The sequence below is a fragment of the Protopterus annectens genome, chromosome 14.part0 (assembly GCF_019279795.1).
Source record: "Protopterus annectens isolate FY-2018-M chromosome 14.part0, PAN1.0, whole genome shotgun sequence".
NCBI lineage: Eukaryota > Metazoa > Chordata > Ceratodontiformes > Protopteridae > Protopterus > Protopterus annectens.
The window spans coordinates 172,134,456-172,161,955 of NC_056748.1; the positions used below are offsets into that span (position 1 = coordinate 172,134,456).

The 27,500-nt window shown below is 41.6% G+C and overlaps 1 protein-coding gene across 1 annotated transcript in view; it reads left to right on the forward strand.

Annotated features, from left to right (window-relative positions):
• Positions 1–27,500, forward strand: part of DCLRE1A (DNA cross-link repair 1A) — a 1,235,225-nt gene that overhangs the window by 123,857 nt on the left and 1,083,868 nt on the right. The window contains exon 2 of the mRNA XM_044055939.1: positions 25,950–27,482. Coding sequence (XP_043911874.1) covers positions 25,950–27,482 — 1,533 coding nt within the window. The remainder of the gene's footprint in view (positions 1–25,949; positions 27,483–27,500) is intronic.

Genomic DNA, 27,500 nt, shown 5'->3' on the forward strand with positions numbered 1-27,500 from the left:
TATGTTTCCGCAATTTTCATCTGAAGTAATCAAGTAAATACTGTTCGATGATATGGGCTGCGATGTTTCAATGTAGACCGATATCTATCCATATATATATATATATCTGAAAATGAAAACACAGCAAAACAAGCCGGAGTTAAAAACTTAGAGAATTTAATAAAGTAAGCGCTTTTGGAAACGCCAATACGTTTCCTTCCTCAGACATACAATAAAACTGGGCGTAAATATATAGTGCATTACCTGCCCAATTAAACAATTAATAGTATTCTTGTGGGTAATTGTTACAAACAAATTCCTTACCAAACATTGGTACACAAATAATGTTAATATAAAAACACTAATGTCAATGGAACTCTCAAGGAACAAGTCATCCAATATACTTCCCTGGGGTATTGGGGCCAAGTTCTACTGTTACTAACCACCTAAGAGTTTCTAGTCTTTTTAACTCTCCCCTTCATCCTAACATTCTTGCTTTTGAAAAGATGTGTGAAATAGATTTTAGATCTGCTAGCACATTTAGGTCCAAAAACCACATGAGATGGCACAATATTAACCAAAATGAGTTGGACTTTATCTATCTTTTGAAGGATTGTAAAATAAGAGCTATGAAGCCCGATAAGGGAGGAGGGTTAGTTCTCATGTATCACAGTACTTACATCAATAGTATGATGAAACATTTAGACACAACAGTGTACCAGTTAGTTAGCATTAATGAGGTCAACATGGCATACAAAAAAATCAGAGGTATATTGGATGACTTGTTCCTTGAGAGTTCCATTGACATCGATGTATACCACTTTTTAACGATGTCTGCTCCTAAATTGCCATCACTCTTTGGCACACCAAAGATCCATAAAAGGATTATGGACCCCCCTTTTAGACCTATTGTTGATGGGCGAGGGTCCATTACATACATTTGTGCTAAGTATATAGACAGCATTTTGAAGCCTCTAATTGAGATGGAGCACCAAATATGTAGGTACTCTTGGAGTTTTTTCAAAGAGCTTGGTGATATCCCATACCACCGTGAACATCATTTTTTAACTTTTGACGTTCGAGATTTGTATACGGTCATTCCACAAAGCCTAGGTTTGGAATAGATTAGGGACTTTCTTAGCTCTAGGAACGTACAAGAAAGTGTTATATACACAATTGAAACCCTCCTCGAAATTGTCTTTTCTAACAACTTCATGTGGTTTGAAGGAAGCATTTTCCTCCAAAAATCAGGGGTTGCCATGGGGTCCCCCTGTGGCGGAAGTTTCGCCGATTGCATCATGGCACATTGGGAAACTACTCTTTTATTTCCCAACCCTTTGTTTCAAAACTATGTCGCTTGGTACACTCGTTACCAAGACGACATGTTTTTCATCTGGAAAGGCCCAATTAGTCTGGTACCTGAATTTATGACCACGTTATCCTCCTTAACAGATTTCTTAGATTTTACTTATGTTGTTCATCCAGATACTATTAACTTTCTCGACATTTGCATTCACAAAGACTATTGTAACAGTAGGTTTAGAACCACGATATATCGAAAGCCTACTTATTCAAACTTATTGCTTCACTTTTCTAGCTCTCACCCTTACCACCAGAAAAGAGCGGTGGTCAAAGGACAGCTAGTTAGAGTAGCTAGAATGGTTTCAGATGAGATGGATTTTATAAGTGAATGCCAACTTCTGGAAAATATGTTTGTCAATAGGGGATACCCCTTATCACTAATTTCCAACATTTCATCAGAAGTTATTATTAAGAGACAAACAGGCTATTTTCAACCTTTATTAACTATAAATCCAGCTGTCTAATGTATTTCTGAAGTCAACCAAATAACTTCACTGCCATTAGAGTCCCATGGCTTTGTAACTAGTTTCTTTGTACTTATAATCTTGATCATGCATTAATAAGAAATATTTTAAACCAAAACTGGGCTCTTATCAATGAGGACAACAGATTGAGCAAGATTTTGGGTGATAAACCTAGGGTGGTTTTTAGACGTGGCCATAACTTGAAGTCACTTCTTGAATATTCTAGCAAACCTTTAGTAAGTAAATACATAGGAATGTTTAAGTGTGGGTCATGTCACCAGTGTAAACTTATAAACACCATGTACCAATTCAAGATTCGTGACAAATGGTACAAGGTTCAGGGCAGATTCTCTTGTGACTCGAAAGGAGTAGTCTATTCTGCTTGTTGCCTGAACTGTCCCTCTTTCTACATTGGAAAGACAGAGAGAAAGCTTAGGCAACGGATGTATGAACATCAATATGCTATAAGCAAGAAGGACATGAACAACGCCCTAGCTAGGCACATAGAGGAATTCCCAGACCATAGTTTTAGGTTCTGTGTTCTGAATCAGGTACAGTTTGACTTTAAGGGGGGACCATGGCAGATTAAACTTGAGATCGAAGAACTCCTATGGCAAATAAAAACAGCAGCCTATATGCCACCGGGTCTTAACGAAACTGTATCTATAAAATGTTTATTAAAATTAGCAGCTTTGAAGAGATGAGCTGACTACCTTTTAGGGCCTCCTCTTACATTTGACATCCAGCGGCCAATGTTTAATATTAACATCACTCACACCACACACACACAAAAATGAGTTGTATTATTTAAAAATGAATTATGTTTATTTAACATGATTTATCTGATTTTTTATTTAGGGCAAAAATTATGGAGCTGATTATTGTGTAAACATTGTGTACACACAACGTATGTACGCTTTGGTCTTGTTACATAACAAGTTTTAACAGACTTTTTAGATAGAGTTTTTATATTAACTTGATTTGTGTACCAATGTTTGGTAAGGAATTTGTTTGTAACAATTACCCACAAGAATACTATTAATTGTTTAATTGGGCAGGTAATGCACTATATATTTACGCCCAAATGTCTCATTATTGTATGTCTGAGGAAGGAAACGTATTGGCGTTTCCGAAAACGCTTACTTTATTAAATTCTCTAAGTTTTTAGCTTCGGCTTGTTTTGCTGTGTTTTCATTTTCAGCAGTCTGTCGAGAGTTTATTGTTTGGTATGTGTATATATATCTATATCTATATCTATATATACATATATATATATATATATATATATATATAAAAAAGTGTATGTGTGTGTGTGTATGTATGTTTATATATATATATATATATATATATATATATATATATATATATATATATATGTAATATAGATCTAGGACTATTGAACGAAAGTTCAATAGTCCGAATCCACATTCACCGAACACACTTTAACAAAAGTGCTTTTACCGAAAAAGCACTTTCGTTAAAGCCTGTTAAAAAAGCAATAAAAAAGTGTTTATGGAGAGGGGCAAACCCCCCTGCACCCCCCCACCCCCTACTTAAGTATTCTCACTCAGAGATCACACTACAGTGGGGAAAAGGGAATTTTCCCTTATCCGCACCATGGTACAACCTCCAACAGCATACTTAACCCGAAAATGCTTCTTCATTGAAAAGCACTTCTGCGTAAGTATGCCCGAAACGGCCATTCGAGTATTAGTCCTAGACCCATATATATATATATATGTCTGTATGTTGATTTTTGTCTATAGCTATAGATACGTACTCGCTCTCTCGAACACACTGTTTTTTTAGCCTTCTCCCTTACTTATTTTCTAGGCTGAAGCCTGGTGACATTGTTTTTTTCTCTTTGCAGTTTTCTGTTGTAATTTTGTTGGGACATTTTTGTCTAAGTGATATCCCTCCACACACATAGACACACACACACAGCTTAACCGCGGTGGTGCAGCGGTAGCATTGTTGCCTCACAGCAAAAGGTTCTCCCATTCGATTCTAGGCTGGAGTGCGGGGAATGCCTTCTGTGTGGAGTCTGCATGTCCTCCCCACAGTTGGGTGGTGTTTGAAAGACATGCGTAAGGGCGTGCCTTTGTTTAAGGTTAGATATCGAGCTGGCACCTCAGCGTTCGTGAAAATCTACTGCCAATCATTAGCTGACCAGAGTTCCGCTGTGGCGACCCCTAACCGGGAAAAGCCGAAAGACAAACACACACGCACAATTGTTATCCTAATTTTTTGTTTTAAGTATCATCAGGTTATATTAAAAGGTTTTATTATTGTTGCTGTTATTGTGAAGGGTGCTTATGCAACTTTGGTAGGAATTATTATTGTAGATAAAGCTTTGGAATATGAGAAATGAGCAAAGTGTGGGTACAAGCCATTACAACCTTTGTGTTATGTGCCTTGGGGTGGAGCATCTGCAGTCATCTGAGATAAATATGCAATGCTTCTGACCTGCGTTCCATATTGGAATGCAAAAGCAATCTTATCCTCAGAAGCCTTCTGTCAGCCATCTTTTGGGATTGATTTGAGAAGGAAACGGAAAACAAAAAAGCGATGAAGAGTGAATGAGATCGAACACCAGGTTGTGCAGTGAGCATATAGAAGAGCGTTTCCCTGATAAGCATGTCCCTCCTGTCTCTGCAGACAACTTGGTGGAAATGGGCATTTTCAGACAATGTAGTGTAATAGTCTCAGGTTCAATGTCAACCATCTGATTATTAAACAATTGTATAAACTGTGTTAGAGATGTAATTGTATATTGTCAGTGGAGGCAGTACAATTATCAAGCAGTTTGCCAGAAACGTACAACACCGCATTTTATGTACTACCCTCAGTAATGGCCTAACACATGGGCTGATGTATGTTGAGCCTCTAAAATGCAGTCTACCCAAACCTCAACCTGCTGAATGTACCTGTAACAGTGAAGCTCCTTGATAGCCACGTGAACATTCTACCAAAGCAGTATCCACCATGAGACACAAGTTCAACCCAAAGTGTCTCAGTTATAAGCTCATAAGAAAAGTCTCTATATAAGCTAGTGTCCTAGTCATAGGTGATTCTAGCATGAGAGTCACAAACGTTCCACTCACCAAGTTGAGCACAGAGAGGGCACAATCAGCTGCGTATATGAGGCCAGGATCTGCCATATCATGTATGCATTCTTGTAGTTGAAGTGCAAGTACCAGTATGACTCTTGTGGGTGTAAATGACCTGAGACTATATAAAGAGAGACTTGATGGAGCTGTTGGACTGTGTCTTCTCATCTGGTATGAGCCTAGCCTTAGCAACATTCTCCAAGGATGGTTGTAGAATATGAACAGAAGCTAATTAACTTGGGTGTCAGTCAAAGTCGGTGCAATATTTGTGGGAGAATATGGTTCATAGATTCATAGGTAAGCATTAGGCTTGCTTTCCTTATGAGCCATTGTAAGTCTATCCAGTTTCCCCTTCCAAAGATCAGAATCAAACCATGCACATTGTGTCTGTGAGGTAAGCAACTTAACCATTGTTCCAACCCCCAAAGATTCAAATCCTACACCCTTGCCAAAAAAAGCAGCTCATTAGCAAGTTGGTGCTTTAGTTCACTCTGTTTTACCACCAGACTAACTAAATCCATTAAAATCCCCTGACTGGAAATGGAAACAGGCCCATGGCGATGAGACCGCCAAATCCTAACCACTAGACCACCAGAGATCCAAAATGATCTCTAGAATGTGAACTAACTGAACACAAACATACACACACCAGTTGACCACAGTGAGACTAGAACCCCTACCTATATGTAGAGCACAGTACTTAAGTGCCACAGCACAAGTTAAAGTGAGAATCAAACCCTGTACCTTGTGTCTCCGAGATAAATGCCTTAACCGTTAAGTCAGCCCTCCCTGGTTGACAGACCAGCTGACACTGTTTTGTCAAGGATAGTCTTCCAACTTAGCAAAAACTAAACATGGCAACATGAAAGTATGTTCAGTGCCAGAATTTTAACAGAACTAGATCTCTGTGTAGCCTCAGAGATATGGTTTAAAGCCACAGACACCCTGACAGTGCAAGCATATAATGCCTTCCACACATTTAGACCAACTACTGCACACAAAGGGACAACAGATGTCTTCATTAAAAGCAGTCTCACCTGAAGACTGGTAAAGCAGTATGACTGATTGAGTTTCTGTATGTCCTACTCACCATAAGTAAAGTCTAATATAATATTATTGCAATCTATAGATTTACCTCTTTGACCCTGGGTATCCATACCACATACCTAAGCCTACTGTTGTCATTCAACATCGAACCCAGCACTATGGTCCTGGGCGACTTCAGTTCCCTCACTGTAGACTGGGAGGCATATGCATATTCTAGTGTTCAGGCCCAGAGGCTCTTGGACTGTGGCAACACAAATTCTCTGGACCAGTTAGTCTGTACACCCACCAGGGTTAACGGCATCCTTGACCTGAGTCTTACAAATGTTGTGGAACTTTGTACCCTCCTACATGTAATATCCTCATTTGTCATGTCGGACCATAAAGCGTTCTCCTTTGAAATTAAGCTAAAGACTATGACCCCATTCAACCCTTAAACATTCAAGAATTATTCCATAACTAATCTCCTACTACTGAGTGATAACTCTGGCAAAATGTCAAGCCCCCACAAACCACATGGACTCCACTGCCTATACGGAAATATTTACAAAAACCCTATACAGTAATGTAAAAAAAACTGCATTGAGACAGCGGTATCTACCCATAGTAATCATGGGACAACCTCATAGAATCTGTGTCAACAAACTACAGTATATAACAAAAGGAAGAAATCCATGGCCATGTGTGTACAGCTTTTCTTCCCGGCCCTCCACTGGAAGTGGACATGTGTCCAGTGGACTATCCCAGTTAACAAATGTAAAATAAAATAAATAAATAAGTAAATAAATCCAGGAGGAGCAATGACCAGCAAGGTAGGAAAACCCTCATCAAAACAAAAAAGCAGCTTATGAGTGTTAAGTACACAAAAGCCACATTTCAGTTGAAAATACAAACTAACCACTGTGTTAACTTAAAGCAGCTTGAATGGCTGGAACTACAGAATCTGATCAAGTACCACCAACTAATCATTACACACAAAACTATCTACCAATTCCAATACTCCTAGTCTCTCTACCATCATCACTCCCTATTATAATCTGAAGTCCTTACGTTCATCTCAGAAACTTCTAGTCAAAACAACTGGGCTGGGGATTCTCTTTTCTCCAATACTGTGGGAAAATTCTGGAATCTTCTCCCCTGTGACCTTTCCTCTATTTCCTCTTTATCACTCTACAAAAAAAGACAAACTTTTTCTCAAAACACACTGGTCATGCCACTGTACTAAACCTGCCTAAACCTGTCTCTACCCAAGCTATGCCCTGTCTCCCCCTTTTTTTCTTTTAACTAATTCTTCTGTCATTTCCTTTTTAACAATTTATAGCCTCTTTGCTCTGTAATTTATTCTCTCTCTCACTTATTTGAAAAAAAAAATTAAAAACATTTTAATTTTTCTTTGTAACTAATTATTACTTCTACCGATCATTAGCAGCATCTTTTATTGTGTAACGTAGTGTACATGACATTAGACTGTGTACCGCCTGTTTTATTTTTCTTTGCCATTAAGTGATAGCCTAGTATGAACCTATGAACCTATCTGCCCTAGGGCATTTATAAGCCTAGCCAGAGTGTGTTTGGCTTTCGCCACCCATTTTAAATTAATTTTGCTATGCCTTTTTTTTTAGGTTAGTATACTGTGCCTCTGTCTAACAGTGACACAGAAGTGATAGCCGGGGTAAACCTACGATCTCCCATCCACTCATCAAGATTCCTCTTGAAGAGAGTCAATGTGGGACTCTGCCTAACCTGGACTGGGATTTTATTCCAGAGTGAAGGGAGCCTCTGGGTTATGAATCTGTCCCTCCAGCATGTCCTATTTATTTCAGTGCTGAGGTTCAAGTCTCGAGCGTAGCTCGATGGGATTTGGATTTTCTGAGGTGCAGCATGTCCGTTAATTCCGGGTTGGACATGGCTTTATACGTCAGGCACAGATCGCCTCTGAGCAGGCGGTATGCCACTGAGTAGAGCTGGAGTTTCTTTAACCGGGCAGCATATGGCATCTGTTTGAGCCCTTTGATCCTCTTGGTGAGGTACTTTTGGGGTCTTTCCAGTTGCTGCAGGTGTCTGGTAAGGTACATCCCTAAAGGGGCATTGTACTCAGTTATGGGCCTGATGAGGGATGAGTAAAGAGGCACGATGACCTCCCCTGATCTACTTCACCTGTATTTTTCTTTGCCATTAAGTGATGTACTTCACCTGTACATTGAACTAGATTGTATGCCTGCTATTTGCATTATGAAATGTACCCCATGTAATTTTTTGAAACTCTAGTGTGCATATTAACTAGATGTGTCAGTGCATATAGTACTGTAACGTCAGGTTTTTTTTGTACATTTCTTTTTTAATTATTTATGTTAACATTTTGTCATGGAGCTTATCTCCCCAGGACTCTACTGAAAATGGACATGTATCCAGTTAGACTAGTCCGGTCAACAAATGTAAAATAAAATAAAAATAGCCTTGCAGGCAAAATATAACCATAAGGTCTTCCTCAGCTTTGTCTGCAATCTAAAAAGTAATACCAAAAAGTGTGATCTAATTGTAAGTATAGCTGCTTGTATGGAAACATAGGATGTAGCATATTTACTGGCTGAAACTCCAACTTCACCCTGCTTTCCCCACTAGTCTCCCCCCCCCCAAGAAATACCCCTGACCATAACACCCCCAGCTGTCACTAGCAAGTAAGTCTTCAATACACTCCCCAAGGCAAAACAATACTGCGTCTGTGTGCCTTGATCATATCCCAGGATGCCTTCTAAACAGTATGAAACATGGCCTATTCAACCTTCTTGAATCACCATTCAACCATAGTCTTAAACATTTTTTCGCGTCCAGTAAAGGGAGGACTGCAGCAGTTATTCGTCTATACAAGGGTGGGTCATCTACTGACCGAGGTAACTATAGACCCATAAGTCTGATTAGTCTCATTTACAAGGCCATGAAAAGAGTCCTTATGGGTATTACAAGTTAAGACATAAGAAATCTTCAAACATTGGATCCAGCACAGCTTGGATTTGTTAAGGGCAGATCATGCTTGTTCAACCTGCCAGACTTTTTTGAGAGGGCCACCAAAGCCATGGACAAGTCAAAACAGTACACACTGCCGGTCTTGACCTGGCCAGGTATTCAGTGGTATTCTTCATTTAGGTATTGTCAACACACTCATGAAACCTATAAGTAAACCCGTATGTCACCCATTGTATAGCTAAGTGGCTCAAGGATAGAACACAGGAAGTCTGGATAGGAGATGCTACCTCCAAACAAAGAACAATCACCATTGGGGTCCCTTAAGGCTTGGCCCTGAGGCTGCTCTTTTTGGCCATTTATTTTTTGGAAGTCAAAGTTAACGCTAAAGGCCTCTGTCAACTGCAAGCATGATACATTTATTGAATCCCCCCGAGAATACAAATATCCTGCAGGAAGGCTCATCATAAATTAATAATCAGTGCAAGAACTATGGTCTAAAAGTGAGTGCAAAAAAAAAAATACATAGTATTCATTGGTAAAGTAGCCACCCCTGCGAATTACCAGGTAGTGAGAGTTGACGCAGTGGTTAAGGACGTGAGAACACATGTAGATAGTGACTTGATCTTTGACCATCATGTGTCTGGTGTTGTGGGGAAATCATTCTTGTAAGCAATGGTATGGCTTCCACATCTAGAGATGTGATTATTCCTCTGTGCTCGGCCCTCATCAGCCCAGTCATGGAGTACTGTGGTCCTTTCGTTTTGTTACCTTCAAGGGTATGGCTTCCACATCTAGAGATGTGATTATTCCTCTGTGTTTGGCCCTTATCAGCCCAGTCATTGAGTACTGTGGTCCTTTTGGCTTGTTACCTCATCAGGCATTTGCAACAACTTGAATGCCCACAGAGATTCCTCTTTAAAAGGATACCAGGTGTAAACCACATGGCATACACAGACCACCTCAAAGCCTTATCCCTGTATCTAGTCTCATACAGACTGCTGTCAGGTGACCTGTGCCTGGCCTACAAGGCAGAATCTGATCCTGTACTGATGGACTTGCTTCACATCTGCAAGAGTAACAGCATTAGAAACACGTTATCAAAGGATGATAGAGTACAGTACTTAACCCAAGTGCCATGGTTGCAACATAAATAGAACATATTGGAGGGGTTACATATGTGTCTGAGAGACTATCCATGTGAAGCAGAATTTGTCCATGACCCTATTCAAATGCAGCCTTGACCAGTGGATGTGGAATTGGAAATTTAGTCCAGGATTGGTAGCTATGCCCATTTTGGACAGGCTGTGTGTAAATGCTTTGCCACCTCCATATAACTGTATGCCCCTGGGTAAAGTACCCTATCTTTTATAAATAGGACATTATGGACAAGGGGAATTATTTGCTTTGGGTAAAACATCTGTCCATTTACAAATGGGAAAATATGGCTAGGCTTAAAAAAGCCTACTAACGCTGTTAGCCTAGTAATCACCCGTGAATGTGTGAAATAAAAGTAGAGAGAGGTAGAAGGAGAAGAGGAAAAGAAAGTCCCTTACCCGTCTCCCATTTCTAAGGATTCCAAACTTTCCACTTCCTGCAAGGCCCTGGCTCTGATCCACACAGAGCAGCTTGTTCTGAAAGCCTCCGCTGTGGTGTCCATCCATACCACTGAGCCAATTCTTGTACAGAACAGGTCTCGGAGGAGAGATTCTTCTATCAGAAGATCCTCTGTGAGGGAGCTTTCCAGGATGCTGAGCTCTTGACCTAACTCAACCTCCTATTTTAAGTGTACCAGACTTAGCAGGCATGTAGATATTGATTGGGACCATATGATGAGGGACTTTGTCAGTGCACATCTAGATATGGGTGTCGTCCCATTTCCTCTGTGTTTCCAGGGTGGATTTGGTTGGTCTACCAACTTCAGTCACTGTTGGTCCTTCCCTGCACATATCCTGGTGCTGGTGGTTTTAGAGCCAAGGACAGTCCCAGCACATCATTTGTCAGCACCACTTGTATGTGGTCCATCGTTGTCAACTTAGTATCTGATGCAGTTGACCTGTATTCCTTTGGAGCAGAGTGCGTCTCTGCACTAGGCACTCAAAATCAGGTCCTCTTTGCATTTGAGGAATCTGGGCCAAACTTGACACCAGCGATGACCAGCTTGTTGGAGCTGGGGGCGCCTATGTCACGGTCGTTTAAGTCCTGTTACTTGTGGATGGAGTCTACTGATTGGGGTGCTCTCTGTGCCATTGAGGCTCAAATTAGCATTACAAGTTTTTTGAGAGCATCATTGCCCATCCATTGTTGCAGAGAAGGATGCACCTTCTGTCTTCGCTGCTTCTTTGGACACCCAGGCTGTCTGAGTTATTGCACTCTCATCATTGGCCCAAGGGGACAGAGCAGCACTAACTACCTCAAGGCCGTCTTTTAGCAAAGATCACAAGATACTTCTGGGTCTTCAGAATATTTCCTCCCTTTGAAATTTCCAGAAAGTGCACATATAACAGAGGACACATTGAGTCCCCTATGGAATCACTTGCCCTGGACACAGACCTTGAAGGGGAAGATTCCACACCATCCGTTCCTGAAGACCTCTGATTTGGAGAGGTCCTTGAATTGATGCGCCACCAAGAAACGTGGCTGAGTGTCCCATTTCCCGGATGAGGAAATGTTGTTTGATACTTCAGGTTTGATCTGTCTACTTTCTGGATGGTTCTTCCCGCTAACTAGATGATCATTCTAATGATAGAGTGGGCATGGTGGGATCCCAACTTTGTAAAGCCAGTTTGCCACAAATCTGACAAGGTATTGCTTTTGCCCAAGGACAGACTTCACTGGAGAAAGGGCCCTCTTGCTGAGTCTATTATTGTTTCAGCTGCTGTCAGTAAAAAAACTTTCCTCAGCAGTAGAGAATCTTGGGTGGTGGACTGCATAAGAAAGTGCATTCATGTGTTGGGGACCTTTTCTGTTTGGGTGCTGAACTACTTTACCCATATGGTAGGGTTGCAGAGAGATCTACTGGAGCAGGAACCAAATTCTCTGATATTACCTACTACTCCAGACACCAGTGTGCAACTTTATTCTTAAGTGTCAACCATGCCATTTCTTGCCAGTCTGTCCATGTGACTGCCTCACAGTACAGCAGATGAAGAGGTTGCATTAATGGGCACTCATTGCTCTGTAGTCATGCCTGGTTACTGGCATTGCTCTATGTAGTCATGCCTGGTTACTGGCATTGCTCTATGTAGTCATGCCTGGTTACTGGCATTGCTCTATGTAGTCATGCCTGGTTACTGGCATTGCTCTGTGTAGTCATGCCTGGTTACTGGCATTGCTCTGTGTAGTCATGCCTGGTTACTGGCATTGCTCTATGTAGTCATGCCTGGTTGCATCTCTGTGATTTCAAAAACAACTTCAAGGTGTTCTTTAGAATCGGTCTTTATGATGGGACCTCATTGTTTGGTCCCATAGTTAGAGAAATTGCTGAAAAATGAGCAGGATGGAAATACTTTATCTGCCATTGGAGTCAGCGTTGAGACCCCAAAAACGTCGTATACCAGAGACCAGAAGGGTAACAAGGAGCTGTAATTTAAGAAATTGAGATGTCTCCCTTTTGATCCCTTTTCAGATAGGGACTTCAGTGACAGGGCAGGAACCCTTCAATGGCCATCACCCGAGAACTAGGGATTCAGGAGTTTTTTCTCTGGGAAACTATCCCAGTGTCCCTGAGGGTTTGCCTGACTGTTCCTTTCAGGAGGTATTTGGGGATTAACTTTCTCTTCACCTAGATTCTTGGCTGGGCATCATGAAGGCAGTAGAGTCAAGAGCATAATACCCAGAGGCTACACCATTCTTTCATAGCAACCCCTGAACAGTCATCTGTGCCTCTCCCTCCTAGATGTGACACACCAACAAAGGAGAGCATCATCTCACAAGATTTCTAATCCCCTGTAAAAAAAAAAAAAAATCGAGGTCCCACCAAACCAGAGAGGTTCTGGCATCTATTCCAGTTTCATTTTAATTCCAAAGAGGTCAGAGGATTTAAGTGCCCTAAACTTCTATGCCAAAAAGATGGAAGATGTTCTTCATGTTTCACTGTTGCAGTCATTACATTTGGGTTATTTGCTTGCAGGTAGCCCTCAGTCGGCCTGACTAACAAAGTCTTGGGTCCTGCGTCGGTTGCTGTCCCTTCTTCCATGATGTCAGGTAATTAGGGGTATAAAACATGCAGCCGACGCCATTACATCAATCTTTCTTGCCTTGCGGTGCCAGAAGCAGTTCGCTGGTGCCGGTTGGCCGACTCCTAAAATTTTCGTTTTCTAGTTTCAGAACCGAAGTCTTCAACTAAAGCCAAGTACCCAGTTGGGGAAACGTTTACTTGCTCCTTACCGATGTCAGTAAAAGTTAATAATTGCATTACTTGTGGAATGCAAATTCCTCATAAAGATTTTCATTCGTACTGTATTCCTTGCCTAGGCCCTGACCACGGCATACCTTGCTGTCGATTTTGTGCTTTATTTAATCAGCGAACTGTCCATTGTCTGTATATTTTCACCTCTCAATATTTCGGTTCTCGGTTTAATTATCCTGAAATGTCGTCGGTTAGCCTTCCGACTACCGGTATCCCGAAAAAACGCAAAGATAAAGACAGAGAGAGGCCGCCAAGGTCCAAAACTGCTGACGGCGTTTCTCCTAAGCCAATCGCCAGTTCGCCGGTACTCATTGAGGCGCTTTCGCAGCCCCTGATATCCGCTACTTCTAATTCACAAGCTTCTAGTGAGACCCATTCGGAGTATGCCGTGAGATACTTCGACTATGGAACCCACGGATGTCTCTACCTTGGATGGGTCCAGAGCCGCCGTGCAGGCACTGGCTTCTGAGGGTGTATTCAGGTCTATGGACTTGCATATTAAACCAACGCCTCCTTCTTTACTTAGGCCTAAATCTCAAACCATGCCTAAAAAAAACGACGCCTGGGTCACATGTTCAGGCCTCTATGCCTAAAAAGCAGATGATGATAACAATGGCTGAAGAGCTAATAACTCTAATCTGGGGTAGCCAACCCCCCCCCCCTTCTAAGAGGCCTAAGACTGAAGTTGTTGATGAATCCTCTGACCTGGATTCTGTTTTTTCTGATTAGTCTAATGATCTGGATTTGCCCGTATCTACTTATGAGGATTCTGATGCAGAGGACTCCATTCCCTCTGCTTCCCCTCCAGAGGATTTTGTCTTTTGGGGGAACCTTACATACTTTAAGGGAGCATTTCCACTGGGAAAGCCAGGATTTTTCTGATTCAAAAAAGAGGCTTAGGGATTTCTTACTCCTTCCTCAGCATAGGCCTTTAGCTATACCTCCGGTACTAGACATTGTTGATGCCTTTTTGGAATCTAGTTTGGCCCTTGCTCCCAGAAAACCTGACGGATACTACAGGGTTCCTGAGTCACACAAGTTCCCTTTTAAAAATCCTATTGCAGATCTAGAGACTATTTCACAGGGGCCCAAGGGCATTAAGGCTTCTACTGCTAAAAATCCTACCCCTTCTAATAGAGACTCCAGGGCGCTGGATAGATGGGGTAAGAAGGTTTATACTTTTGCAACCTTGGCCATTAAGGCTTTAAACTGCCAGTTTCATATGTTAAAGTATCAGCAACATGTTATTGGGTTGCTTAAACAGAAAATTATGTTGATTCCAGATTGTGGGGAAAATAAAGAATTAAAGGATTTAATGCATTTTGCTGAACAAGTTGGAAAACATACTTTGCAATGTGGTTTTGATTCTTTAGAGGCCTCTTGCAGGGCTGCTGTTACTGGGTCTGTGCTCAGAAGGCATGCTTGACTTAAGGAGCAATCTTTGCCTGATCATGATAAAGCTAAATTGTTGGATGCTCCCTTAAATCGGGTCTATATTATATCCTCGAACGCTGATTGATCGAACTTATTTTCGCGAAACTGCAAAATATCGAAGCAGCAGAAACTCAATTTGTTTCCTAGGGAAATAATTTGGTTGTCCGTTTCTGTTGCTTCAGTATTTTTAGTGTTATGGTGGAAAGTTACCGGTCGGATTCAGGTAAGTCTGCGATTGTGTGGATGTGAGTGTTAGGATGATTTATGTGAGTTAGGGTTGGGGCTCATGTTAGGTGTGTGTGCGATTGAGTGGACATGAGGGTTAGGGCGGATTTAAGTAAGTTAGGGTTAGGGAGCGGGTGAGGTGAGTGTGCGATAGTGATGTACCTGAGGGTTAGGTTTTGGGTTAAGGTAAGTGGGTAGTTAGTGGTGTGTGCATAGTTTAGTGTAGGGTTAGGTATCAGATTTTAGGTGTATGTGTGTGGATTTCTGTTTGTTTGGTGTGTTGGTATTGTGTGTATGTGTTTTGGATCAGCGATTTTTTTTCCCTGGGAAAAAAAAATCGCTGATCTGACAGTTTGAGATTGTAAGCTTTCGCTTAAATTAGGTCGATCAATCAGCGTTCGCTTTTTTAAGCGTTCGATGATATAATATAGACCCCTTAAATCAGGACCACCTGTTTGGCAACAAGGCTGAGGAAGTTCTTAAAAAGATGGAAGATGAAGCTAAATCTATGTAAACTGTTAAAAATTTCTTACAAGTTCAGCCTCCTAGATTTAGTAGGCACTGGCCCTCTAAGAATTGGTCCTTTCCAGCCCCTTCCAGGTCTACTCAAGTCAAACCCAGACACAGCAAAATCCCCAGGTTTCAGTCCCAGGGGACACGCAGGACTAAGCAGTGGGGGGCCTCCACTTCCAAATCTGGGAGTAATAAGACTCCCCCCTATGGTAAACTGTCTCAATGACTTCCTTTTGAAATTTCCAAGCACTTATCAACTGACTGCCCATTTGGGGGGAAAGATTGCTCTTCAAGCAAAGAATTGGGAACTCATTACCCAGGACAAATGGGTTTTAAATATAGTTCCCAGGGATACAGATTTCACTTCCACATGTTGCCAACACCAAGCGGGTGGCTGGACCTACCCCCAAATCAGTAGGCAGAGGCCCAAAAATAAGTACTTTATCTATTAAGCAGGGGGGATATTCAACTGGTACCAGAAGAGGAAAAGGGACAAGGTTTCTATTCAAGACTTTTCCTGGTACCCAGAAAAGACAATTCATGGCGTCCTATCCTGGACCTGTGTACTCTAAACACCTTTTTGGAGATTCCAAAATTTAAGATGATGACTCTTCACCAGTTACTTCCTATGCTAGGCAAAGATGCCTGGTTGGCAACACTAGATTAAAAAGAAGCATACCTGCACATCCCAATCTGGGAATCTTGCAGAAGATACCTACGCTTCAAAGCAGGCTACACGTGCTATCAGTTCTCTGCACTGCCCTTTGGCTTATCTACTGCGCCCAGAGTATTCACAAAGTGCCTAGCTCCAGTTATTGCATTTTGCAGGCAAAGAAATATTCAAATATACCCATACCTGGACGATTGTCTAATTCAGGCAGAAAGCCAGGACATACTTTGAATCATCTGGCCTTTGTACAAAGGGTTCTAACTTGTCTAGGGTACACTATAAACGAAAAAAAATCACACCTGGTACCCTGTCAACAAATTATATTCCTAGGAGCAAGCTTGAATACAACTTCCCAGATGGCTTACCTCATGCCAGAGAACCAAATTCATTTGACAACCTACTTCAAACAAGTGGCCACAAAAAACCTGCCATCTGCAAGACAAATACTGCAAGCCTTGGGGTTCATGGCCTCCTGCATTCTTCTAATTCCATATGCAAGACTGCATATGAGGAAACTACAGTGGTATCTAAAAAGCTTATGGTGTCAACATTCTCAGGATCTAGAAGCCATGATTCCTATCATACCTTGCCTACGCCTAGAATTCCTTTGGTGGGCAGAGGCCTGCCACCAAAACAAGGGGCTACCTTTCACACCACCCACTGACGCCCAAACCCTAACAACAGATGCATCAGACTATGCATGGGGGGGAGGGGGGCTCACCTGGCAGGGAAGTGTATTCAGGGCGAGTAGAACCCAAATCAAATGCACCTGCACGTCAATCAAAAAGAAATGTTAGCTGTACAGAATGCTCTGACAGCCTTCAAAGACCACATTCTTCATAGGTTGGTACTAGGCTATCGGCCCTAGGGCCTATACAAGCCTAGCCATAATAATTCCCTGGCTATTTCTTCCCACACTATTTACTTCCCTGGACCCCTGTCTAGCAGGATGACTGACGTGATCCCCGGGGTGAATTTCCTTTCTCCCATCCAATCATCAAGGTTCCTTTTGAAGAGGGCCTGAGAGGCGCTCTGCTTGACATGTATAGGCAGTCTATTCCAGAGTCTGGGGGGTCTCTGGGTCAGGAACCTATCCCTCCAGCATGTTTTGTTTATTGTGATGACAAGATTTAGATCCCTGGAGCGTGTGGTTCTGAGGGATTGGGATTTCTGTAAGTGTAGCATGTCCAACAGCTCTGGGTTTAACATGGGCTTGTATGTTAAGCAGAGATCGCCTCGGAGTAGAAGACAAGTAATGGTAAAGACGGACAACACCACTGTTATGTGGTACATTAAACAAGCAGGGGGGGTACACATTCTTATCCCCTCTGCAGACTTGCCATGGCATTGTGGAACACAGCCTTGAGCTCCCAAGTGCACCTACAAGCTCAATTCCTGCCAGGAAAATTAAGTACACTGGCAGACAGACTAAGCAGAAACCTCATGGACCCACACGAGTGGAAACTGGAGCTAAGGATTTTCAACATGTTGACAAGCAAATGGGAGAGCCCAGATAAAGACCTGTTTCCTCTCCCCAGAACTACCAATTGGACAAATTTTGCACAAGGACTCCCCACAATCAAGCCTGGAAAGTGGATGCTCTGTCCTTCATCTGGAAAAACCTATCAGTCTATGCCTTCCTCCCTCTGCCTCTGCTCTCCAACGTACTGCTAAAAATCAAACGGGAGAAACCAAGGATGATTTTGATTGCTCCAGACTGGCCACGCCAACACTAGTACCCCCTCCTGCGCAGTGTGTCACGGTTACCCCCATGGCACCTGTCTCGGACTCCTTCACTGTTGTCTCAGGAGAACCAGATTCTGCACCCTCATCTTCTAACATTGAACCTTGCAGCCTGGCTAATTACATAATCTCTCCTTTACCATCCCTCAGTAAACCTGTGATGGATATCGTTTTAGAGGCAAGGAGGCCTAGTACAAGAAAATCTTATGCTGAAAAATGGAAAACTTTCTGTGCCTGGAACCAATCTCAAGGGATGAGCACAGCAGCTCCTAATTTACCTCAGATTTTACAATACTTAACTGAGATGCTTCACAAGGGCTTGTCTTTTTTCCTCCATTAAAATCCACACCTCAGCCATTTCAGCTCATTATAACACAGAACCTTCCCTCGTCTCTCATCCACTGCTCAAGCAGTTCCACAGAGGGGCCAAAAATTTGAGATCACCCAGGAGAGCTCCAACCCCAGCCTGGTACCTTAACTTTGTTTTGGAGGAACTCACGCTACCTCCTTTCGAGCCAGCTGCTACTGCAGACTTAACATTTCTTTCTTGGAAAACAGCTTTTCTTTTAACAATCACTTCAGCTAGAAGGGTATCTAAATTACAGGCCCTTATGGCAGTGGAGCCTTTCATTATCTTTCATGCGGACAGGGTGTTCCTCAGAACCAATACATTCTTCATGCCCAAGGTGGTATCCAGTGTGGCTTTTATATCAGTCCATTCATTTGCCAACCTTCTTTCCCAGTCCACGGAACAAAGGGGAATGGAAACTGCATTCCTTAGATGTGCACAGACAACTTAGATTCTACTTGGACAGGACTAAACCTCAAAGGAAATCTGAACAACTGCATTTCTTGGATATTTTCTATTTCAAAGCAAACCATTTCTAAATGGATAGGCCATTGCATTCATTTCTGCTATAAGCACCATGGAAAACCTATCCCCCAGGGGATCAGACCTCACTCCACCAGGGCTGCATCTACAGCCTTTCTCAGAGGCGTCCCTACCAGGGACATCCTAGAAGCTCCTACTTGGAGTTCTGTACATACTTTCACCAAGCATTATCATTTGCCAATTTTCTCTAAATCCAGAGCTGGCTTTGCCACTGCAGTCTTGCACGGCCTTATAGCTGGTCCTAATGCTATCTAAATTCCTCTTCCCAACCATACCTTTGGGAATCTACCCAAATGTAATGACTGCAACAGTGAAACATGAAGAACATAGTACAGTTGTGTATACTTACCATAAATGTAGATATTCGAGTGTATTCACTGTTGCAGTCGTGGTTACCTTCCTTCTAGCCCCCTAACTTCTTTTGGCTATACCTCTAATTTCCTTTCCTTTACTATGCTTAAAAGCCTTTTTGGTGTATTTGCTTTTTTGTTGGCGGTATGTCATTGTAATTTTATATTTAATTGCTTCCCATTAGTGGGGCTCCTGACATCTGGGGCAAGAAAAACTGATGTAATGGCATTGGCTGCATGTTTTATACCCCTGACGACCTGACGTCATGGAAGAAGGGACAGCAACTGACACAAGACCCAAGACTTTGTTAATCAGGCCGACTGAGGGCTACCTGAATGCAGATAACCCAAATGTAATGACTGCAACAGTGAATACACTCGAACATCTACATTTATGGTAAGTGTATACAACTGTACTTTCTGGATGGTCATAATGCAGTCTGTCCTCCCATATCTAAAAGAATATGCAACACGAAGTCTCTCCTTGAAATCCAACTAGCCAGTACCCCCATAGTAAAGCTCTTCATGTGTAGCATTTCCCACAATCTGAACCAAATAAAACATTTGAAGATGATTAGCTTTTCCTTCTGATCCAGCTAACTAGCGGCGCCAGTCTTGAAGAATAGTAACCACTTAACTGTATTAAAAACTACTTGTTTAGAAAATAATAAAAAATGATCGAAGCGGTTCTCCTTTCTCCAATAGTAATTTTTATTATTTCTACAGACAGGTGAGCGTTGTTGTAAAATGTATTATACCATACTGCACTTTTATTTCTAGGTTTTATTCATTAACATCCAGTATTCCAAATTGTTACATATTGCCAATTCTTTACCAAAACCAATCCAATGTTACATTTTAAAATTTGATTATAATAATATTCTAATGATAAGTCTTGAGAAAACCTGATTGGACCGTTAGTAATTTAAAAACAACATTATTGGTGAGTTCCTTACACCAATTAACATTGTGTGTAATTCGGCAACCCTAGCTGGGTTGGAGGATAAATTTCCATCATACTATTGGGCCATTTTGGCAATCAAGGGGTATTTTTGCTAGGTGGAAAATCAGGGTTAGCTGATTGGTGTAACCCTGTGGGGATTTGTCTGTAATACGCTGTGGAAATGGCAAGAAAGAAGAGCACACTGTGACTTGCAGAGGGCTGACAACTTGCTGGACTGTGACGTAGGTTGAACTTGGTTTCATGAACGGTACGCAGGAATTTGATTTGCTATGAGTCAACCAAGGGGTCATTTGCTATAGCCAAAATCAGATAGGACAGTAGTGAAAACGCGGGAATAAAACTGTATTAGTGCTTTGTGGGGGACAGACCAATCGCTGAAATGTTACCTTTGCTAGTGTAATTGGTTAGACTGGTGGTGCGCGGGAAATTAAAGCTTGATCGTGATTCGTGGATATAGAGTCAAGGGAATGGATGCTGGACTTAATTGACGTCACTTGCAAAATTGTAGTTAATTGGACAGTTTGGGTTTAGGGGGCATGGGTAGCAAGCCAATTGGTTTATTTTGTGGTGAATCATGTGGGGGTTATTGTTGGTGAGTTAGTAATTAGAAACTTTAGTCTACCTCTCCCGTGAATGGCCAGTGTGGGGACTTAGTTTTGTGGTTAATGATTGGTAGAAGTGGTAGCGTACCTCACCACTGATTAGGCTGTGTTCATTGCGCATCTCCCGGGTCATTGTTGCAAGCGTCCCACAAGTCTTGGAAAACACAAAAAATTAAAAGTCCTACTCTTGTGCAACTATGCCCAAAATTCATGAATGGTAATTTAAAAGAATTGGAAACCATGAATAAAACCTTGGAGAAACGGGTCTATATTAGATTCTCGAAAGCCGACAGTGACATTGTTGACATGAGAATAGCGAAAATACCGAATATCGAACAAGTAAATGGAAATCTCTGTTTACTTCAATGTAGTGTAGTCTCAGAGTTGGTATATTTAAGTAGCGGAGGGTGTGGGGGGCACAGCTACTTACACAGTTTAGTTTCTCTTTTTTTCTGAGCATTCGATGTTTTAACAGTTCGATCACTACAGGTTGACCTTTAGTGATTCGAACTGTTAAATATTCAATGTTCTAATATAGACTCGGAGAAACATGTAAATGTATTCTGAAAGGTCTGTGATCCCCTAAAATGGTCATTAACAACAAAAGGCTACACTGTCCCTGCATCATTTGCTGCAGTGTTAAGAAACTGTGTTAACCAGACTTCCAAGACAAAAAACCTGAGTTAGGCCAAATAAAAAAAAAAAAAGCATCTTTTAAGCCAGATATCAGCGCAGCAAATGTTACGTTTTAAAAATAATTTGTAATGTGTAACAGTTTGGAATACTGGATGTCAATGAATAAAACCTAGAAATAAAAATACAGTATGGTTTAATGGATTTTGCAACAACGCTCACCTGTCTGTAGAAATAATAATAAAAATTACTATTGGAGAAAGGAGAATCGCTTTGATCATTATTATCTCCTAAACAAGAAGTTTTTAATACAGTTAGACAGTAAAGTGGTTACCGTTTGTCAAGTTTTTGCCTCTAGTTAGCCAGATTAGCAGGGAAAGCTAATCATCTTCAACAGTTTTATTCTATATCTAAAAGGAAGAGACTGGATGCGCTAGATAGACCTTCGGAAGATGCTTTATCTCCACATAAAAATCACAAAGCCATCCAGAAGTTAACTCCCTTTCTGACTCAAAGCCAATCACTACCAGTTCCAATCCCTGCCTTTTGGGATCATCACAGTCCCCTAGTTGTTCAAGTGCATTGTAATAGTCACAGCTAACCTTAGGCAGAAAAGGTTCTGACTATTCCCATAGTCCAGAAGATTGGCTCCTCACCACCACTGCAGGAGATTTCCTTGTCTTGGTGTCTGTTCTTGGGCATATCAGTAAGTCTTGAAAAATCTAAATTGGAGTCAACTCAAGCCATAGTTTTCACCAAGTGCTATCTAGACACAGCTATAAAAATTACAAAATTAACAACAACAACAACCAGCCAAAAGATTTCAGCACCTCAAGCTCACATCTGTACTTATTCAGACAACTGTAATTCCACATGCCAGATATCACATGAGAGTACTTAAGTGGACACTCACCATTTAGTTACCTGTCTTCACACACCCTCCGTTTTCCCATATGTCTTTCTTCAGTATGCAGACGTCATCTGCTGTGGTGGACATAGGTACCTATAGTCCTCGCTGGTCATTTGTTCATTTTGCCAATTCTGTCAGCCGGTCACCATGGATGCCTCCACCCTGAGGTGAGGTATTTCAAGTGGGAAAACAGTCCAAGGTATATGATCAAAATAAAAAGCTTATTTTAATATCAGTGGATATGAATGTGTTCCACTTATCATTGAAAGCTCTCTAAGATGTGATCTGAAGCAACACAGACAACACCTGTGCAGTGTGTACATAAATGACAAGGAACTTCATCATACCTGCTCTGTTGAGAGGCCATGAGAATGTGGTATTGGGCAATGTCCTTACAGTGCTTTGTAACTACGTTGCTTATTCCAGGTTAGACCAGTCGGAGGGGACAGATCAACAAAGCTGGTGTATGCAGATGTTGTGGCATTATAGGCAGACTGAGCAAGAACTCCAGAAAAGTATAGAGCCATGGAATGCAAAACTGAAGGCACATGGGATGAAATTAAACACAAGTAAGACAGTGGTAATGGCAGCAAACTGGGGAAATCCAGAAGAAGCTGAGAATTAAGCTAGAAGGGAAGATAGTGGAACAGGTAAATAGCTTCAAGTATCTGGGAGGAGTGGTTGAGGAGAAGGGAAGTCTGAATGAAGTGGTCGAAGCTAGAATCAGAGCGGCTGCAGCCAACTGACTGTGTGTGTCAGATGTAGTCTGTAATAGAAGAATGCCAAAGAAGCTGAAAAGTAAGGTGTACAAGACAGTGGTGTGACCAGTACTATATGGTACAGAAACCTGAGCAGTAAAGGCAGAGCAGATGAAGCTAGAGGTGACGGAAATGAAGTGCGAGACGAGTGGTAAGATGCACTGTGAGGGACAGACAAAATAAGTACATAAGAGCAGAAGCCAAAGTAGCTCCAATTGGAAAAATATCAAAGAGAACAGATTAAGGTGGTTTGGACACGTGCAGAAAAGCAGAAGACAATCTGGTGAAGAAGATTTGGGACAGACAGGAAGAAGGTAAGAGGAAACTAGGACATCCAACAAAGAGGTGGATGGATTGTGTGAAAGAAGATCCTGCAACAGTCAGGCATGAGTGTCGAAGAAGGCAGGAGTGTGGCACTGAATCAAGAGAGATGGTGACAGTTCACACGATTCCCAGACCCCATGTAGAAAATGGGAGAAAGGGGGCTAATGATGATGATAATGATGACCAGTCTTGTAGTGGATGGGCTTAGCCATTGTATTCTGATGCCTCACAAGTAGTCTCTGAACTTAGCAGTAGCCCAAACAAATTTTCACTACTGGGGCCAGCCTTGCTGTGACATCTTTTGTCTCCAATAAGTATGAAATGCTGCAACTACTTTGCCTTTATCCCTCCACAGGGACAGATACCCAAGGATCCTCCATCCTTGTCCAGATGGTCGTTTTTGCTCTCTTCCACCTTTTCCCCCTCATGACAAAATTCCTACAGGAAGCTTCACTGTGCAAGGTCTGTGTCATCCTCATAGCCTCCTTTTGGACCAGAAAAATTTGGTTAATTGTACGTTAGCCTGACCTCAAGAAACAGCCTTGGCTAGTAGATTCACATCCCAATTTCTTGTTGTACTCATCTGGGAAGCCTCGCCTGAAGATTCTCTCCCTGAAGGTAGTCACATGGTTACTCCTATTCCACTGATAGCCAATAATTCAACCTTTTCTGGTAGTGTCATTCAGATCCCCTTGGACCCTTGGAAAAGATACCAACAGAAAAATTTGTAAGAGTAGAGCGTCTCTATGAGGCTTGACCCTTCGTTTGTACCCAAGGTCATCTCTGAATCAGCATTCTTCTGCTGGTTGTCTTTCCTAATCATACTAGCAAAAGAGAATTCCTGTTTTATACATTGAATATTCATAGGTACTATGGTGCAGGTAAAAATGAAACTAAACAAGTCCATAAAGATAATTGACTCCTTTCTTGCCTGTATATTAGAGTCAGAAGTTTCCAAATTCTCTCTGTCCAAATGGCTGTCAGATTGTATTATACACATTTACACCATCAACAAGTCTCTTGACTTAAGGCCAGTTCTTCAGGATCATGTGATACTTCCAAGGCCTGTTTCAGAATATGCTCTGTAGGTGATGTTTGTGTTACAGCAACTTGTTCAATAACCCATACCTTCATCAAGCACTGCACATTGTCTATAATTTCTAGAACCAAGTCTTTGAAGCTACCATCCTGAAGGATATCCTGTCATGGTGCCACTTAGAAGTTTACATAGTTGGGATTTTGTCCTATAGGTTGAGGTATACAGAAGGTACAGTATAGGATATGATGCTGGATCCTTGTTGTCCCTCTCTGTCCACTTTGACAACCCTCCTACCATCCCCCATCCAAATTGTGACTTACTTACCTCTGGATGGACTTGTTAGACCAGAGGCCAAAGCAGGCCTGATGGCTGGAGGCATAGTGGGCATCAGATCTGAACTGCCCCTTATTTCTGCAAGGGCTGACATCAGCAGGACACCCCACCACTCTTAGGCAGCATCATGCAGTTGTTTCCCTAGGCTTCACCAGTGAAATCAGACTGTGTGTACTCCTTTATGTATGTGCTCCCTCCCCCCGATGGGCCCACCTATTCACCCTGTCTGTACAAAGTATCTGAGACATGTTTCAAACTCTGGTCATTTGGGTTGTAATCAGACCTTTATCCTTCTTCACTGCCAGCACAAACATGCAGATTAAAACAGCTGCAAAATAAGAGAAGGCTATCATTGTAGCTCTGGGAGGATATTATCCCCACTGAAAATAATCGGTGGTTCACATTTCCTCAGAGATTAAGTACAAAACTGATACTGGTCAGGGACAAGTCTAGAAGAAATCTAGAAAGTGATTATTTATTGAGTTATGCATGAACTAAATTATGCACCCCCCTCTTCTGATAATCAATAGTGGAGTTCTAGGCCTGAATCGAAACAATTTCTTTCTGCCTGTAAAATGTTATACCTTTCCATGCAGTGACTCCCCCTCCATTGTTTGCTCCATACATTCTCTAAATGCTTTACTGCTCCTGTCTTCGGATCTTTTGGGGTCCACAGAAATTATGTTTATGTTTATTTCAAAAAGTCAGAATCACTGACAGATATGTACTGCCACTCTTACAGGACATTCAAATGGTAGGAAATCATGGTATTGCCGCACTGAATGACTGCAGAGATGGAGTCGTAGACGATGCTGTACAGACTGCATTGTGAAAAGGTGATAAGATGATATGGGTATGAAACAAAATCATTTCTGTACTACAGCAGGTCATTTTGAGTTTAACAGATGAAGAAAAAAAACACAATGCTGACAAGTTATAGTGCTGCAAAGACAGGATTACAGCACAGAAAGTAATATGACAAAAAACTTTGTTTTTACAGGTGTTTGAGGATGATTGCTCTTAAGGGATTTTTAATTTTGATGAAATACTGTGCATTTTTTTTGTATTTATAACTGAAAGTATTTTAAAAGCTTTTAGTGAACCAGGCTGGGTTTTCAGATACGTTTTTAAAAAAATTGTATGAATTATTTTGCATGAGACTTCTGTTCTCTTGGAAAATTGAAATGCGTGACTGTTAAAATAGTTTTTCTGTGATTTTGTTCCGTAGAGTGTCCTGATGGGTTGCAGTGTACTTCACCTATTCCTAGTCACTACAAACGATACACTCACTTCAAGCTTGCAGAAAGGAGATCTTGGGGAGAATCGGAAATCTCCAGGGAAGAAAACACAGAATGCAAAGTGAATGGGTTTTGTACGACGGCGTCAGGTGGTAGTAACAATGACCATTACCAGCAGGAATCAAAAGGACCACCAACAAATTCAGGTGGCAAGCAGATTGCTTTGTTAAAATTTGACTCGGGACAACGAGGAAGCGAAGATAAACTGCCAAAGGATAGGAGCAAACGGTCACATTTTTCATCTGCTGGTCAGCTGAGCACTAAAAGATCACATGAAAGCAGTTTGTTTTATGGTACCCAGAAGGGTGGTTGCCACTTTGAGTCTAAAATGCCATTGCAGAATATAGAGGTGGACAGTGAGGAAGAAATCTCATATTCTCCACTGTGTAGTGAAGATGAACTTAACATAGACGGTGCTAAAAATCCAAGGAAAAAATTGGATTTTGGTAGAGACTTTGAAGAAAACCCTGATGGTAATGGTATATTAAACAGCTTTGGTGACCTTGAACCTTCTCAAAAAGAGAGGGACAGTGGCCACAGTATTACCAGTAAATTCAGCTTTAAAAAAGAAGATCCAACAAGTGCTGAAACATTTCAAGTAGGTTTAACCACTGTAACCCATAGGTCTACATCAAGAATTAACAGACTAACGGAGCCTTACCCAGTGGACTCCAGTAAGGTGAAACAAGAACCTGATGAGTTCCAACTAAGTACAGCTAACTGTCATCCTGATATGGTGGACATGTTGGGTTCAGCTGCTGCAAATCTGACTCCTTGGAAAAGGAATAGAGTTAGTCAAGCTTACCTTCCAAATATCAAGGAGGAGGAGGCTTCTTCACCAGAGCTGTTTTCTCAAGCCTGTAATTTAGAAAAACTTGAACCTTCTATGATTAGAAAACGGAAGGCTACTTCTGATAGTATTTACAATTCTTGTTCCCAGTTATGTTCTAAGACACCGACATCAATGCATTTGTCTTCTGATTCTCAGAAAGAAAATAAGTCCTCTTCCATTTCTGTAGCCAACCCATCAGATGTTTTGTATCGCTCTTCACAGATGGCTTCTATACCTTCGTCTTTTAATAGTCTGCTATCAACACAACCCAGTACGAGTAAAGGGCTTAAACAGACTGATATTGGTGTTTTCTTTGGGCTGAAACCTAAAGTTGTGAACGATGAAGACAGCCAAACCACTTTGAAACAGCAGACTGCCACACCAAAGGATGATAGTGCAAAGTTAAAGCCCAAGGGAGGACATCCAAAGCAAAGAAAGAGGAAGGCAGATGAATTTGTAGAAGACATTAAGACTTCATCAGATGCTGTTTCTGTCAAAGAGCATAATACTGAGACACTTACTAGGCAAACCAGGGGTAAAAAGCGATTTAAAGAAGGCGGAGCTGCAGCCGGTGCAGAAGTGTATTCAGCTAATAATAAAAAACAGTGCCCTTTTTACAAGAAAATACCAGGTAAGATAGCTTCACTTT